The sequence below is a fragment of the Sinocyclocheilus anshuiensis genome, unplaced genomic scaffold, assembly GCF_001515605.1.
Source record: "Sinocyclocheilus anshuiensis isolate Anshui unplaced genomic scaffold, SAMN03320099.WGS_v1.1 scaffold419, whole genome shotgun sequence".
In the NCBI taxonomy this organism is placed as follows: Eukaryota; Metazoa; Chordata; class Actinopteri; order Cypriniformes; family Cyprinidae; genus Sinocyclocheilus; species Sinocyclocheilus anshuiensis.
This window is the reverse complement of record NW_015548228.1, coordinates 933,696-952,115: the sequence shown is the minus strand read 5'-3', so window position 1 is coordinate 952,115 and position 18,420 is coordinate 933,696. Positions and strand designations below refer to the sequence as shown.

Genomic DNA, 18,420 nt, shown 5'->3' with positions numbered 1-18,420 from the left:
GCAGTGTAGAGTAGTGCTTGTTGTTTGTCATTTCTCCGATCACAAATGCAGACATGGTTTTACGTTTATGCGGCAAAAGACAGTATAAGTCATTATAATCCATAATTATGTCCCCACTGGGTGCAACAAATGCCTCGTTTATAATGGGTTTTAATGGTTTCGTCTAGTCGTGCCGGGAGACTGCATCACAGTATGGTGAGGGGCGTAACATTTCTGTCACACGCTTGAGGTATTCGGCCAATCACAACGCACTGGATAGCTGGCCAATCAGAGCACACCTCGCTTTTCAGAACGATAAGCTTTGTAAAAATCGACGCGTTTCAGAAAGGCGGGGCATAGAGGAGAAACAATAATGTACAGTATGTGGAAAATAATGTGGTTTTTGAACCTTAAACCGCATAAACACATTTCATTACACCAAATACACAAAATAATGTTCTTTTTAGCAACATCATATGACCCCTTTAAATTAGCTCTTGTTTTTATATTTTTTGTATACATTTTAATTACTTTTAAAAATATATATTTCTATTTAGCTTTTTTGTATTTTAGTTTTAGTCACTTTATTGCTTTCGTTATGACACCAGTTAGGGATATTGCTGATATAATGGTGCCGTTGCACGCTTACCTTGGAGGTCTCGAAGAGCAGATCTCTGTCTCCTGCAGTGATCCTGAATGTGTTGCTATCAGAGACGCCATAGGAACAGATCTGACCAATCGGCAGAGACTCCAACGCTTCAGCCTCACCCTGACGATACAGAGACACACAGGAAGCCGCCACGCCCAGCCACAACTTCTGAGAGAAGCTTCCTGTCGAGCTCTATGAGAAACAGGAGGATGATAGGCACAGCTCTGATTGTCTGGTGGTACAAACCTTTAAGATTTTTCAATGTTTTTGAAAGAAGCTTCTTAGGCTTATCAAGACTGCATCTATTTGGTAAAACAAAATACAGTAAAAATAGCATTGTGAATTATTATTACAATTTAAAATAACTGTTTTCTAACATATTCCTGTGAGGCAAAGCTGAATTTTCAGCATCATTACTCCAGTCTTCAGTGTCACATGATCCTTCAGAAATCAATCTAATATTCTGATTTGCCGCTCAAGAAAATTTCTTGTTATTATCAATGTTGAAAACAGTTATATAGTGAAAACCACTCACTATGTAAAAGTCCACTTCATAGAGCGTGCAGCCAAACCCCGACCACTGCCGGGCGATGGTGAGATAGGCGGCCATGCTGTCTCTGCGACTGTATCCTGCCAGGGCTTTCCAGCGCTCCAAAATGGCCGACATCACCACGGCTCCCTCTTCCCTTAGTCTGGCCCGCAGTCTTTGGTCCTGTTCCTGACGCCGCTTGTGTCCCCACAGCGTCCCAGCCAGCAGACCCCCGGGGAATGAAGGACAGCCAGGGGGATCAACAGGGGCCAGTAGGGCCCGGGCCTCCACCACTTCAGCTGGAAAGAGCTGCTCCAAGGGTGGGTATGGTGAGAGGGCACTGAAATCTCCCAGTAGACACTGCAGTCTCAACGCTGCCAGGGAAAGAAGGTCGTCCTCACAGGCTGGCAGCTGCCCCCGCACCACCATCTCATGACACTGAGACAGAGAGAGGGGGGAGGAAGTCAAGCGAGGGAAAGTTTACCGAGTTCACTAGTGTGCTGTGTTTGTATGTTTGCTTTTCACTCGACTGATAAAGACGTTAGGCACACATCGGTCCACACAACTGTGAAACTAGTTGGAAACAAACAGAGAGGAAGAATTGGAAAATCCCTGTTTTAAATGTTCAGAGGAAGATATCCATTATTATTATTATTATTATTATTATTAGCCTTTTATAAAACACATTCCACTATAGGCCACTTCTATTTTAGTCTTCTTTTTCGCTGTATACTTTTACTCAACAGTCAAGTCACCTTTAGTTTTTCACAGTATTGAACAGGAAAGTAACAAAACCATTGATGCAAACTTCCGAAATGAGGCAAATCCAAATTCTGCCATAAAACAGCTGTAGCCAGACAACAGTGTCATTATTCAGCTCCAGTCAGTTCAGTGTTGATTCATTTTAGTTCAATAACTGTGTAAAGTTCTGTGTGAGCAGCTCTACTGAAGACATGTTGTTACTCAGCTCAGTTCAGTTTAACGTTAATTTAATTCAGTTCATTAACAGTGTGAATATTGTAAAACTCATGAATTTCAATCATCAACATTCAGCTTAGGGGTGGGCGATATAACGGTGGACACGATTAACTGGTAGAAATTTGTCAACCGGTAGAGATTTTTGATTATCGTCTCTATCGCGGTTACACGCTCACGTGATGTTCCTGTGCTACGCGGTCACGAAAACGTATAGTTTGCATGTGTTTTTAAACATTGCGGTTAAAAACCAAGTGATTTTATGCCGCTGAAACGCAATCAGCAGCGAAAGAGAACTAATTTTGCTATATGCGCGTGCTGTCTGAGAGACTTTTCTGAGCGCTGTTAGAGAGACATGCACATGTGAAGACGTGCTCATAGAGCGCAGGAATATTGAAGTTATTTTTGCCGCTTTATAGGCCTTGAATGGTAAAATACACACACTTTTGTGTGTCAAAATACTGGTATTTGTAATTATCTTTGTAAACACACTAATTAAGGTCTTAAGTGAAAGCAAACTGCTGAGAAAGAAGACACGTGTAGCAGTACGTATATTAGATCTTGCTGTCTGTCATTCATGTTAATCAAACAACCAAAGAGAGAAAATCACTCACTCCTCTCGACTAAATCACTTTTGTAACTTTAATAAGAAGAAATATATATTTAATGTACACGGGAAAAATTTGAACTGTTTTTATACATTTGATTACTTTATACAATGAATGTATAATTTATTATTTATTTGTTCTACTGTAGTTTTTTTGTCCTATTGTTTGTAATTAGTTTCTTATTCTTATTTGATCGCTGACCGTTTACTTGTCTTCAGTGAGCTTTTTTTTTAAATTTAGGCCAGTAATGGTTTCTTGTGATATTGAATTATGAAGAATTATGAAATTTCTATCAAAAATATAGAAATTTCTATCAAAAGTATCCAAAATTTTGATATAAAACCTTATTTAAAGCAAAAATAGCTATATTGTGATATATATCGTTACAGTGAAATGAGATGACTCATACATATCGTGATATAAGATTTTGGTCATATAGCCTACCCCTAATTTAGCTTTTTCATTTCTGCTCATCTCCGCCCGTCTCTTGTCGTTTTACCTGCTCATACAGGAAGAGGTACTCAATGCTGTCTGTACTGATGTTGTCGGTGTCCAGGAGACAATACAGTTTAAAGCAGAGTCGGCACTGGCTGTCAGTGTCTGGATCTTTAGCTGACAAACTGGGAGACAGAGATAGAGATTCGTTAATGGAAAACGCATATGAATCAGATACACATCTGAAGAGGGCCCCAGCCCTCTTACAGGCTTATTATTTAACCCCTTCTCAAGCATACTAAAACTATGTATTTGTCTTAAACTATGAGTCTTCAAGTAGCTCAGGAGACTTGTCAAGCAGAGCATGGCGGCAACAAATGAAATCCGCCAACGCTTCCTAAACACACAACTAAAATCACCCCAACAGAGCGATGTCATCATTCCGAAACATATGACTCACCCTGATTTGCTAAGCTTTTTATGCTGCTTAGTTTTGTATGCGCAGGTTTGTTTGTGTGTGTACACATATACGAGTGTGAGAGAAAGACTAGGCGTGTGTCCATGAACCCACTTCTGGGAAGAGTTGGCACTGAGACGTGCAAAAACACACACAAACACACTTCCCAGAATAAAGCGGATGCCTTGAATTCTGGCTGGCTTGGCTTATCTATCCTTCAGTTTGCTTCCCACATCAGTTAATGCTGATGACATCAGTTTAACCTTGAGATCCCTACTGGAACACAGAATACTAATAAAGAGCTGCTTGTCCATTCTCACAGTGTGTGTGTGTGCGTGCATCAGGGGGGTTGGTTAAACTGTGCTAAAGTGCTGGGAAAGTTAATAAATCAATGATGAAAACACAGATCTACACTGTACTGTACTGTGGTGCTATCGTGGATGGTAATATTATCGTTAACTTGACATATCATCATTATTGCAACTTGACATATACCATGGTACTGATTGATTACATGGTCTTTACATAGTACTTAAAAAACACCATAGTACTATCACGGTTAATGTTCAAAAAACATGGTACTTGCATGGTACCATGTCCAACAAACTATAGTGCTGTGGTACTTTAGGTTCAGTACATTAGTTGTATTAAACATATTACAATAGGTTGAAGATATTTATTAAAAATATTTACTTTTCAAATCTGGTGATGACATCTGCGATTATGGTGCTGCCTCCGATAGCTTTTTCCCAGCACGAGTTCTGCTCAAAAAGAGCAAATGTGTTTCGGCTGTCCTGCAGCCCGAGGCGTTCCGCCATCTTCCTCACGACCTGGACAGAGAAAATAAGAGCGAGATTGTTATTTTAGTATTATTTATATACTATTATAGTATTTATTCATATTTTGAATTAGGTTTTATTTTTATATTTTCAGTTTTAATTTATTAATTGTATTAGTTTATATTTCTGTTTAGCTTTTATTTATTTCTATTCTAGTGTTAGTTTAGTCATTTTAGTGCATAAACTTAGTTGCCAAGTTTTTTCATCTAATATTTTTTAATATTTCAATTTACAAAAACAACTTTGATTTAACCTCTTGAGACCCGGCAAAACATTTTAGAAAAAAAAAAAATTTTTTTTCATGTCATTACATTGTTTAGAGCATTAAAAAAATGATTTAAAAAATAATAATAATAATAATTAAAAATTATATTTCATTCATAAGTTATGCTACGTCCTTGGTAGAGGACATCGGGACTCAAATTTTTTTTTTTAAATAAAAACACATGAATGAACATGCATAGGCAAAAACAATTGATTTTTTTTTAATCACCAATACATTTTTAGTTTTCGGGATTTTTTTTTTCCAAACTTTGTATAAAGATAATTCTCAACTATGTTATAACAGAATGATTTGATATACCATTTTTCTTTATGCAAAATGTGTGTAAAATGGCCATAAACAGTTTTTTTCATTATATATAATGTATCTATAAACTAAATCTAATTTGCATATTAATGTGTTTTTGGGACAACATGTAATGAAAAAAGAAGTGTAATAATGGGAGTAATAATTGACAAGATTTTCATAATAATTTATAATATTTCATAGGAATATTGAAAAAATAATTTCTTTCCCTATTCATTTGTTGTGTCTATTTTAGTCCCAGTGTCCTCATATGAGGACATATATGAAATCAACATCCTGTTTCGTAACAGAAAGTCATATTTTGATTTGAAACCCCATAACATTTTCCTGAGATGTTGATTTATGACACACAGTTTAAAAATTAGTCAGATTTAAATGATAATTACAAAATATTATATTTCCATAAGAGTGTCACTAAATTATCAGACATTTTTGAAGACCAAGGAGAGGGAGTGGTCATGGTGAAACATCCAAACATTTAGTATCTCTGAAAAGCCCTGAATGTGCTCTGTACAGGACATCCAGACTTAAAACTGTGGCATGTATAGTCTCAGAGAAATTCACTGAAATATAATGTCCTCACATGAGGATGCAGGGTTAAAAGTAATTATTTTAGTTTTAATAACAACAGAGAAAAATCCATGTTAAAGTAACAGAGCAAATTAATAAATAAATACATATTCTTACATTTTTGTGGAAGGGTAATTGCAAAAACAGAATTTAACATTACAAAAATAAATACATCTGTCTGGTTCTTATTACTTGCGTGCTAATGATTAATCCTTTGTGTGCCAATGGTGGCACATGGGCTTAAGGTTCCCAACCCCTGCTATAGAGGAAACGGTTGATGCAATACCTCATTAGCCGTGGTGTGCGAGGTGATCGGTATCTGGCAGCAGCCCGGTCCAGGGTAGTGCACAGTACACAGTATCTCCTGCCTTCCCATCAGCCCCTGGATCTCCTCCCACGAGGGCACACACTCACGGCCGCGCGTCTTCTCCAGAGCCTGGGCTATGAAGGACGCGTAGCTCTCCACCTCCGAGTCCACACTCAAACTCTGAACCCTGATAGCAGAAGAAAGGGATTTTAAGGACCATTTCCATCATTTCGCATCTAAACCGCAAAATTTCCCTCCAAAAAAATCAGAGGGAAGTTGTGTGGCCTCTCTGTTTAGTTTGTCTATTTGCGATATGAAGTGTCAGCCACTTGGTAATCACATGCATGGCGGAGGCCCTTTTTGAGTTAAGTAAACACATGCGGGAAGCGACTGGGGGCCTCAGGAGAACAGAGACTCGTCCGTCTCCATTACACCAGCCGCCTCTGTAATCAAAGCCCTGTGGTCAACGCACCATTTCCTCACGGCACACTCGTTTATTTAGCCATTCTCTTATTTTCTGTCTATCCTCCGGGCCTGGCAGTACTTTAAGAGTTAATTAGCCATGGGATGCAGAAAGCATCGTGCCGTTTCCCAACCCCTCAAGGAGAGGAAAAGAACGAGCGAACAGGAAGTGCACTTTCCAATCCAGTCAACCTCAGGCAGCCCATATTTCCTACACACTCGACCGCAGGACCGGAGGCAGTTGTGCGTGTTTATACTCAAGGACTTCTAGGTAACATTTATGTGTGTATGTTGAGATCCGGCTGGTGGATTTGTGAGTGTACACATTCAGTGCACTGTGTAGATTTGTGATGTGCGTAACCCACCTCTTCAGGTGAAAGCGTAGGTATCTGAGTATGCTGCAGCTGGGCAGGAAGGTGCAGCTCATGCAGGTGAGCAGCTGCCAGTATCTGAGCTGTGGATTCAGCTGTGTCTGTGTCTGCGTCTGGACACGTAAGTTGGTAACGCTGGTCTGTTTGATAAGCTGGCAGTAGAGTTCATCTCGGAGTGGCCGGAGGTCGAGGCAGGTCTGGAGGATCCCCTGTATGAGAGGAACGGGCTCACGGGCCAACTCCAACTGCTGGAGGCAGTTAAAAAGCCTCACCGCCTCTTCACGGATGGATGTGTAGCCTTTACCTGCCATATCTATGAAGAAAAGTAAGAGAAGGTGTGTTAACTGTGTATATACAGTATATTTTGTAGTCACTAAAGATTCAAACTTTGGATATTTCAACTTCTTTATTCAATAACTGTCCTGGAATATCACACCTTTGTCTCTGTAAATGGTCAAATAAAAGTGGCTGGTGGTCAGATTCTTTGTTTGTCCAATCAGAATGCCTTTGAGGTGCTTTTTTGCCTGTCAATCATTTTGTGCATTCAGAGTGGCAATTCATATATAGAAAGCCAGATGCTGAGAGCAAGATAGATAAACTTGAAACATTTTTCATGAATTTGGTGCAAAATGCGTCAAGAACGCCTTTATATAGCCAAATGTCATTCAAGTCAGTCTTCTTGAACAGAAATTGTGATTACATTTCTTCACTATTGTGATGTATATTTCAGTGAATCAGCTGCTTGATCAATAAAAAAAACGGGACTTGATTTTGTCCATCTGGAATTGATTTGATCATTGGATGGTTGTTTGTTATTTGCTGCAATCTCATGTCAGCAAGTTGCTGGAGGGGAAAGGTCATCAGCTCGTTCCTCAGATATTCTGCCAAAAAACATCAAGTTTGATTTTGATTATCATGTCTATTACGCTGAAATCTTGCGTTTTAAAGCATATTAGTTTAAACTTCTGATATACGGATTTATGAGCGCACACATCCGAAGCACACACACAGAAAGCGCCTGTCACACAGCATGTAAGTTTTCTTTCATATCTTATTGCGCTTGAACTGTCAAATACACACAAGTATATATTAAAAACATAAACCGAATTACCGAGTCACATGTTTATATTAGATCTGTGTGGCAGCAGCGTAATATACAGTAAATAAATGAATAAATCTCCTCTGAGGCTGGGACTCTAAACAGTGTTCTGTGCTCGTCAGTGCAGCCGAAGACAGATCTCAAACTTTCGCCATGGTGTTAGAACTGGTACACCGTTGTCACTTGCAAAAACACAATGGGTGGAAACTTGCAGATTAAGGGGTGGTAATATTATAATAAGATCCCCTTTCTACATCATAGGGGGAGCAAAATCTGAGCGGCACGTTTTTACACAAGCTTGCAGAGAAAGGCTTACCAAAAAAATTACTGGGTTGTTCTTTTTGACGTTTTCTGGGTTAGCAGAAGCACCGGGGGCACGATTATAGCACTTAAACACGGGGAAAAGTCCGATTTTCATGAGAGAAGGTAAAAGAAATAAGAATGGTTAGTTCTGATTTCATGGCGAATTCAAAAAAACAGGAGACCAAAAAACATCGGTAAAGTTTTTCATTTTGTAAAGGTTTTCAAGGAAGCTGAGAGCTTCAAAGCACTTGAAAACAGATGCCGAGTTTGCTTTGCTTCTGCTTGACAGGTAAATATATTGCTTGGTGACCATGGTTACACCAAAACGGCAGGGTTGTAGAAAGAGGGGGTGTGTCTACTCTGATTGGTTCATTGAAATGTTCTTTATGTGAGCATTGGTGTGTATATGTGATATATGCAACATAGGTGTGTGTGTGTGTGTGTGTGTGTGTGTGTTTGACTCACGTGTGTGGTGGAGGCTGCCATAGGGGAAAGGCAGCAGTGGGGCGTAAAGGGGGCTCTGCGTGTACCTCAGGATGGGATTATGTTCATAGATGTGTTCTACAATTTCTGGATTGAATTTATTCTCCTGTACAAAAACAACGCACATAAACACACATAAAGCAATGCAAGGTCAATTAAACACCTTGATATAAATAAACTCAAGACAGATATATCTGCTGTGTATCATTATATCCCCATAAACACATAAGCTCTTTGTTATGGGGTCCGTAATGAAATGATGAAATTATGTTTTATATGGAAATGTGTTTGGGAAAACGGCTGAGGGAGGATGAATGAAAGGGAAACAGAGTTTAGCTTACAGATGGACTTGACAACCCTGGTTGTTGTTGAATAATGGCAGTTTATATTTGTTGTGGGATGTTTGCTTATAACAGACATGATAAACCAACCTAAGAGCAGTTAAATGTGACAAGACCTCCTGCCATAACCACTATGTGCTGTATGTGTGTTTGTGAGAGGTAAAATAAATAGTACATACATATATAAACTTAAGATTACAACATTTTCATTAAAACAAAGCTTATTTTATTGTATGGTTATCATTTTTAAAAAGCAATACTATCATTTTTAAAAAGCAATACGGCAAAAATATAGTGTCTTTTTGCAAAGACTATATTGAGAATAAAGCACAGCCTCCCTTATCTTGTTGTTAAAATATTTAATATCCATGCATATCTTATCTATAAGAGATATATAGCAATCAGCAAGGTCATTTAGGGGTCTGGGCACTTAACATTTCAACCACTGCGGTTTTCACGCCTGTCTGTCTGTCTGTCTGCCTGTCTGTCTGTTTATGTGCGACCTCAATGGGATTCCGGGGAGTTCTGTGGGCTAGCAACTAGCATTCTATTAATACAGATCTATCCAAGAGCGCCGGCATTACATCATAACAACAGGGTTATTCTGAAGAGCTACTCGCTGCCTTCGAAACTATTTCCAGAGACACGGTATACCGAGGAGCACATCTATAAGTGTAAAATCACTAGCCAACAAACTAAGAATAATATAGTGGGGCAGAAAGATGACAGTGGGTGGGGTTTAGATGGTTTACACACCATGTCTGTATATGTGTGCCATCCTGAACTGGTCTTTAGGAGCTAAGCTGCCATATATATATATATATATATATATATATATACACACACAAACTCACACATATTCTTACATTTTTGTGGAAGGATAATTGCAAAAACAGAATTCAACATTACTAAAATCAGTACACTTATAAATAAATACATCTGTCTGGTTCTTATTATTTGCGTGCTAATGATTAATCCTTTGTGTGGCTTAAGGTTCCCATCAACCTCTGCTAGAGAGGAAACGGTTGATCCAATACCTCATTAGCCGTGGTGTGTGAGGTGATCGGTATCTGGCAGCAGCCCGGTCCAGGGTAGTGCACAGTACACAGTATCTCCTGCCTTCCCATCAGCCCCTGGATCTCCTCCCATGAGGGCACACACTCACGGCCGCGCGTCTTCTCCAGAGCCTGGGCTATGAAGGACGCGTAGCTCTCCACCTCCGAGTCCACACTCAAACTCTGAACCCTGATAGCAGAAGAAAGGGATTTTAAGGACCATTTCCATCATTTCGCATCTAAACCGCAAAATTTCCCTCCAAAAAAATCAGAGGGAAGTTGTGTGGCCTCTCTGTTTAGTTTGTCTATTTGCGATATGAAGTGTCAGCCACTTGGTAATTGCATGCATGGCAGAGGCCCTATCTGTGTTAAGTAAACACATGCGGGAAACGTCTGGGGGTCTCAGGAGAACAGAGACTCGTCCGTCTCCATTACACCAGCCGCCTCTGTAATCAAAGCCCTGTGGTCAACGCACCATTTCCTCACGGCACACTCGTTTATTTAGCCATTCTCTTATTTTCTGTCTGTCCTCCAAGCCTGGCAGTACTTTAAGAGTCAATTAGCCATGAGATGCAGAAAGCATCATGCCGTTCCCCAGCCCCTCGAGGAGAGGAAAAGTCAACCTGGAACCTTCCATTCCAGTCAACCTCAGGCAGCCCATAATTCCTACACACTCGACCGCAGAACCGGAGGCAGTTGTGCGTGTTTATACTCAAGGACTTCTAGGTAACCTTTATGTGTGTATGTTGAGATCTGGCTGGTGGATTTGTGAGTGTACACATCCAGTGCATTGTACAGATGTGATGTGCATAACTCACCTCTTCAGGTGAAAGCGCAGGTATCGGAGTATGCTGCAGCTGGGCAGGAAGGTGCAGCTCATGCAGGTGAGCAGCTGCCAGTATCTGAGCTGTGGATTCAGCTGTGTCTGTGTCTGCGTCTGGACACGTAAGTTGGTAACGCTGGTCTGTTTGATAAGCTGGCAGTAGAGTTCATCTCGGAGTGGCCGGAGGTCGAGGCAGGTCTGGAGGATCCCCTGTATGAGAGGAATGGGCTCACGGGCCGACTCTAACTGCTGGAGGCAGTTAAAAAGCCTCACCGCCTCTTCACGGATGGATGTGTAGCCTTTACTTGCCATATCTAAGAAGAAAAGCAAGACGAGGTGTGTTAATACATATATACATATATACAGTGGGTATAGAAAAGAATCACCCCCCTTTAAAATAATCACATTTTGTTGCTTTGCCACCTGAAATGAAGATGGACACAGTTTTTGTTTTATTCAGCTGTATTTACTCAGTGCAACTTATAACATCCAAGAAAAAAAAATTATAGGATGGGACTTGATTTTGTCTATCGGAAATTGATTTGATCGTTGGATGGTTATGTGTTGCATGTCAGCAAATTTGGCTTCATGTCAGCAAATTTTTGGAGGGGAAAGGTCATCAGAGAAGAGATGTTGTTGCAAAAGGGAGGAGACATAAATATTTTTGATTAAGTGGGTAACATGAATTTTAAATAAATAATGACGTGCACAGATAAGTCATTTATAATTTAACACAGCTTTGCCTTTGCTTTACTTCTACTTGACAGGTAGCTGGGTGACCATGGATACACCAAAACGGCAGGGTTGTAGAAAGAGGGGGGGTGTCTAATCTGATTGGTTCATTGAAACCAGTGGTGGGTATATGTGATATATGCCATGTGAGTATGTGTGTGGTTGACTCACGTGTGTGGTGGAGGCTGCCATAGGGGAAAGGCAACAGTGGGGCGTAGAGGGGGCTCTGCGTGTACCTCAGGATGGGATTATGCTCATAGATGTGCTCCACAACCTCTGGATTGAATTTATTCTCCTATACAACGCACATAAACACACACAAAGCAATGCAAGGCCAATGAAACACCTTGAAATAAATAAACTCAAGACAGATATATCTGCTGTGTATCATTATGTCCCCATAAATATTTGACCTCTTTGTTATGGGGTCCATAATGAAATGATGAAATGACGTTTTATATGGAAATGCGATGTTTGGGAAAATGGCTTGAGGGGGGATGAATGAAATGGAAACAGATTTCAGCTTACAGATGGATTTGACAACCCTGGTCAAGGCCTGCTCTGTGTGTGTATGTATAATGAAAACTGCTATGTACATTTCAAGGGTGAATAAGGGCAGTTTATGTTTGTTGTGGGGTGTTTGCTTATAACAGACATGATCAACCAAACTAAGAGCAGTTAAACGTGACAAGACCTCCTGCCATAACCACTATGTACTGTGTGTTTGAGTTTGTGAGTGGTAAAACAAATAGTACAAACAGATATTAACTTAAGGTTACATGTCAGAACTATATCTTCTAACTGATACTTAACATAATGCTTCATGAATATTTTATTTATAGTCTGCCTGTCTGTCTGCCCGTTTATGTACAACCTCAATGGGATTCCAAGGAGTCCTGTGGGCTAGCAACTAGCATTCTATTAATACAGATCTATCCAAGAGCGCCGGCATTACATCATAACAACAGGGTTATTCTGAAGAGCTACTCGCTGCCTTCGAAACTATTTCCAGAGACACGGTATACCGAGGAGCACATCTATAAGTGTAAAATCACTAGCCAACAAACTAAGAATAATATAGTGGGGCAGAAAGATGACAGTGGGTGGGGTTTAGATGGTTTACACACCGTGTCTGTATATGTGTGCCATCCTGAACTGGTCTTTAGGAGCTAAGCTGCCATATATATATCTATATATATATATATATATACACACACACACACACACATACAGTGGAGACAAAAAAAACGATTATATTATCTTACATTATGCACTATTTTCCAAAATCTGACTGGGGTCAATAAGATTTTTAAATATTTTTGAAAAAGTTTCACATGCTCAACAAGGGTGCATTTATGTGATCAAAAATACAGTAAAAGCTGTAAAATTGTGAAATATTGCTTGAATTTAAAATAACTGTTTACTATTTTAATATATTTTAAAATTGTATTTATTCCTGTGATAGCAAAGCTGAATTTTCAGCATCATTACTCCAGTCTTCAGTGTCACATGATCCTTTAGAAATCATTCTGATATGCTGATTTGCTGTTCAAGAAACATTTCTTATTGATGTTGAAAACAGTTCTGCTGCTTAATACTTTTAAGGAAACTTTCAGGATTCTCTGATTAAAAGAAAGTTCAAAAGAACAGCATTTATTTGAAATAGAAATCTTTTATAAATGCCTTTACTGTCACTTATGTTCTATTTAAAGCATCCTTTCTAAATAAGTGTGCGCATGCAACATTTACAATCTTGATATATGTTGACATGCTGTCATGTTCATCTCCGTTGCTGCTTGTTCTCTCACCTCAATGTCTCGTATGAGGAGCAGTGTTGGCGTCTCAACTGGCGCTTTGCTGTCTATGACTTTCTGTACAGCACACGCCCAGTGCACCGCCTCATTGTAGTGCTTTGTGAAGAGTCTGTAGCAATGTTTGCGGCCATACACTGTCAGACTCCAGTAACCTGTCACACATACACATTAAAGAGGCCCATATTTAGTGCAACTCTTTAAAAAGTGCCATTCAACAAAGAGGAGCAATACAAAAATAGCATCTCCTAACAATTAGGAGAGTATATAAACAAAGAAAAGCAAAAAAAAACAAAAAAAATGCAACAAAACATATGCTTATACTGTTTCTGATTAAAGACAAATGTCATAGAGCTCCAGCATTCTGACAACCTCATATTTCACGTGTCTGTCCTGCAGTAAATGTGTTCAGATGTTCTGAGAGAGCTGGATCTAGATCTTTTATGAGGATCTAACTAATATCTCATTTCTCCCCTGTTGTTAACTTTGGCAGTCAAAAGAATGAAGCTTTAGTTCAAAACACACCATTTCTTTTCAATCTCCATGAAGTCCACCAATCTCTCTAGACTGTTTGGGGGCAAGTATTCGCTGTACACAAGCACTCGCAAAGAGCAATATCTAGCAAATTAAATATTTTACAGCAGAACAATGTATATTCGCTGTGGAAATTCATTTCTATGACTATTTCATGGTTACATTCCCTGATATTTCCAGGTTTTTCAGAACCAGTGGGTGTTCTAAAATTTACAGGCCAAAATATCTGGTGTCCACTGTAAACATCTCCGATTTCTTAGGCGAAAATTGTACCTCATTAATGTTTTCATTAACAGATCTGTTTTACTCTGTGGACGAGCCAAAGCATTAGCCATGATATTATATGACAACTTGTTTGTTAAAAGAAGAAACCGTTTCTATCGTGTCCGCTGTGCTGGATAATGAATGACTCCTGACCAACTGCTGCCCTTGTACACACACACACACACACACACACACACACACACACACACACACACACACACATACATATACAGTATGACTAAGCCTCTGAGTCTGTCTGGTCATTCCCTACCATCTTCCCAGACAACAATGCCTCTCGTTTGTCTGCCTTCATTTCTCTTTTGGTCTTTTGGTCTTCTCAAACAATCCTGCATTTCATTTCCTCAATCAAAGTCTTCCCACAAGAAAGAATTCACGCCAATGCCGACAAGAGATCAACAGGTCTCACGGCCGCTTTGTGCCTGTGATCTGTCCAGAAGATCAGCTCTTTCTGAAAAAATGTGTGTCACTTTGAGTGCAAACCCTAAAATAGTGAGTGAAATACTGTGTTTATATTCCACTGGACTATGAATTCTGGCTCACACCATTTACTGACCAGGACAAAGAGTGACAAACAAATAAAGTCATCCTGGGTTTCTGCAGGCTTTATGAAAACTTTTTAAAGACCTTTTTAAGACCAAGTAAAACAATTAAGGAATACACTGAAGAAAACATATCAATATGTTCTCTAAATGTAAATCTCAAGGGAGTAAACAATGAGTCTATGAAGCACACAATTAACTTTTAACCGATCTCCATCACTGAAAAAAACTAATTACAAACTAGTAAATTTCACAAGCAATTACAAAGAAACAGCAAGTAACACTTTCAATTAAACATTACGTTTTAAGTAGAAAAACTGAAATAGTATTTTCTTGGGGTGTTCGTTCATACTGACACAGATTTTGTCAGTATATTTTTGTGGTGTCAAACAATGTTTGAGGAGAGGTTGATTGTGGAATTTAAAAAAATATATAATAATAATAAAAAGGAATATTATATGATAAAAATCACCAAAACAACCTTAAAATCATCACCCAAGTCATGAGAAAACAGAGGATGTGGTTTTAGTTTCATGCTCTTTCACCTTTCAGTGCAGAAAGAACTGTTTTGACTGATACCTTATTTATCCCTAAAATGTACATATTAGTTATACAAAAAAATAACATGTACCTTTAGGGTACTATGGTACCCCTTCCAGGGGTAAATAAGGCAGAATATGCTGCCCTTGTACACACACACACACACACACACACACACACACACACACACACACACACACACATACATATACAGTATGACTAAGCCTCTGAGTCTGTCTGGTCATTCCCTACCATCTTCCCAGACAACAATGCCTCTCGTTTGTCTGCCTTCATTTCTCTTTTGGTCTTTTGGTCTTCTCAAACAATCCTGCATTTCATTTCCTCAATCAAAGTCTTCCCACAAGAAAGAATTCACGCCAATGCCGACAAGAGATCAACAGGTCTCACGGCCGCTTTGTGCCTGTGATCTGTCCAGAAGATCAGCTCTTTCTGAAAAAATGTGTGTCACTTTGAGTGCAAACCCTAAAATAGTGAGTGAAATACTGTGTTTATATTCCACTGGACTATGAATTCTGGCTCACACCATTTACTGACCAGGACAAAGAGTGACAAACAAATAAAGTCATCCTGGGTTTCTGCAGGCTTTATGAAAACTTTTTAAAGACCTTTTTAAGACCAAGTAAAACAATTAAGGAATACACTGAAGAAAACATATCAATATGTTCTCTAAATGTAAATCTCAAGGGAGTAAACAATGAGTCTATGAAGCACACAATTAACTTTTAACCGATCTCCATCACTGAAAAAAACTAATTACAAACTAGTAAATTTCACAAGCAATTACAAAGAAACAGCAAGTAACACTTTCAATTAAACATTACGTTTTAAGTAGAAAAACTGAAATAGTATTTTCTTGGGGTGTTCGTTCATACTGACACAGATTTTGTCAGTATATTTTTGTGGTGTCAAACAATGTTTGAGGAGAGGTTGATTGTGGAATTTAAAAAAATATATAATAATAATAAAAAGGAATATTATATGATAAAAATCACCAAAACAACCTTAAAATCATCACCCAAGTCATGAGAAAACAGAGGATGTGGTTTTAGTTTCATGCTCTTTCACCTTTCAGTGCAGAAAGAACTGTTTTGACTGATACCTTATTTATCCCTAAAATGTACATATTAGTTATACAAAAAAATAACATGTACCTTTAGGGTACTATGGTACCCCTTCCAGGGGTAAATAAGGCAGAATATTTTCCCTTTAAGTGTGACAAGCTGTTGAACCCCTAAATGTACAATCTTGCACACTTTTTCTGAGAGTGTAAAAACAAGACTAGACTGTCCTAGTTTAATTGCAGACGCGTTACCTGTCTGTTTGTAGGTGTGTTTATCCGGCCACAGCACTGAACAGAGGGATGTGAGTACTAGCGTGCCCAGTCTGCGAGCATCACTCTCCGGGCCGCTGTAGTAGTCAAGAGAGTCTGTTGTCAACACAAACCAGAACCTCCTCTGCCGGAGCCAACCTCCCTGCACCTCCCGCAGGAGCCAGCCTGAAAAACAAAACAGAGGAGAACACCCATATTATAGATGATAAATACTGTAACAGACCAATCAAATAAGAATATGGAGATTCCATTTCAAAACCTGACAGAAATGAATGATGTGTCATTTGAAATATCATTCTTTGAGAGCTAGTTCCCAGCGCTCATGCAGAGTCAGACTGAGTGATCATGGAAAAAGGCGAAACAGCACAAACCAGCCCATCCACATCCAGCCGAGAGCAGGATACCAAAACTCCACTCACCCAACTTAATAGAGGGTTGTGTTAAGGTCACACTAGGGATAAAATCTCCCTCCAGACCTTCAGAAAGTTTGTTGTCTATGCACAAATGTGTATCAGAGCCAATAATCAAGAAACATTTCATGGGAAAAGTGCTTTTTTTTTTAGTAAACCTTCATGACACTTGGACAATGTTACCTTTTTTTCCGCTGCTGCTTGCAGATGCATTGCACCTGCTACCTTTCCCTTTGAATATTTGTGTGTGTGTGTGTGTGTGTGTGTGTGTGTGTGTGAGAGAGAGTCAGCCAGACAGACTGGGGGAAGACTGTCTTATTTAGCAGCTCTGCAGGCCAGCATGAGACAGGCTGGCGGAGCATTTGGACCCCTCTACACTAATATTACTCTGCCCTGCTTATTATTACTCATTACATGTGATTGAGTATTATTACCACTCCAGTGCAGCAAATACCGCATAGCACTCACATTTGCACACTCTGAGATCATGGACAACTCTGAATAACACACACACACTTAAATCTGTGGTCAGCAGCTTAAGTGTTGGTTAACGATGTCTAACTGTCTCAATTGGTGTGTCAGCCAATTCGTGTGTCACCAATAATATTACATGCTATAACTGATGCGCGTGCGTGTACTGGGGACTATGGACTGTTCCCGAAAGTGAGCTAAAGCTGACAAAAACTTCCTTTGGGTAGATTTGAGTTTATACTAAATATATTATTTGTAAACATGTATAGTGTTTTTTTAATGGAAAATTTAATTGTAGGTATAGGAGTCGCAGATTGATCAATATTGGTATTTCACAACAAATACAAATAATACTGATTATTTTTAAGTGTTAAATAATCAATGTGTTGTCAACTGATAAATATTGTTTAGTTTCTGTTTTTATTGACACAGCATTACTTGAATATTACTGTAAATGTAAATTCTGAAAGTAATTCTGAATGTTACAAAAGTTTACAATTTCAAATAAATGCTTTTTCACAGAAATATTGACAATGAGAAATGTTTCTTGAGCAGCAAATCAGCATATTAGATTGATTTTTGAAGGATCATGTGACACTGAAGACTGGAGTAATGCCTGCTGAAAATTCAGCTTTGCAAATATAAATAGTTACTTTATAATATTTCATAATACTTTTACTGTTTCATATTATTTTGAATATTTTTGATCAAATAAATGCAGCCTTGGTGAGTATGAGACTTTTCAAAAACATTTAAAAAACTATTTGTGACCCTGGAGCACAAAACCAGTCTTAAGTAGCATAGGTATATTTGTAGCAATAGCCAACAATACATTGTATGGGTCAAAATTATCAATTTTTCTTTTATGGCAAA

At 38.9% G+C, this 18,420-nt stretch overlaps 1 protein-coding gene across 3 annotated transcripts in view; it reads right to left on the bottom strand.

Annotated features, from left to right (window-relative positions):
- Window positions 1-18,420, bottom strand: part of LOC107654513 (pleckstrin homology domain-containing family H member 3-like) — a 57,932-nt gene that overhangs the window by 4,520 nt on the left and 34,992 nt on the right. Inside the window, exons 4-12 of one of the 3 annotated variants that reach the window (XM_016441608.1) lie at window positions 16,649-16,831; window positions 13,415-13,572; window positions 11,778-11,901; window positions 10,870-11,188; window positions 10,034-10,241; window positions 4,326-4,462; window positions 3,240-3,360; window positions 1,164-1,595; window positions 629-820 (exon numbers count right to left, since the gene is read on the bottom strand). In XM_016441608.1, coding sequence (XP_016297094.1) covers window positions 629-820; window positions 1,164-1,595; window positions 3,240-3,360; window positions 4,326-4,462; window positions 10,034-10,241; window positions 10,870-11,188; window positions 11,778-11,901; window positions 13,415-13,572; window positions 16,649-16,831 — 1,874 coding nt within the window. Of the gene's footprint in view, window positions 1-628; window positions 821-1,163; window positions 1,596-3,239; window positions 3,361-4,325; window positions 4,463-5,916; window positions 6,125-6,764; window positions 7,084-8,637; window positions 8,762-10,033; window positions 10,242-10,869; window positions 11,189-11,777; window positions 11,902-13,414; window positions 13,573-16,648; window positions 16,832-18,420 lie in introns of all 3 variants that reach the window. The other 2 variants (XM_016441609.1, XM_016441607.1) reach the window with 2 other exon arrangements.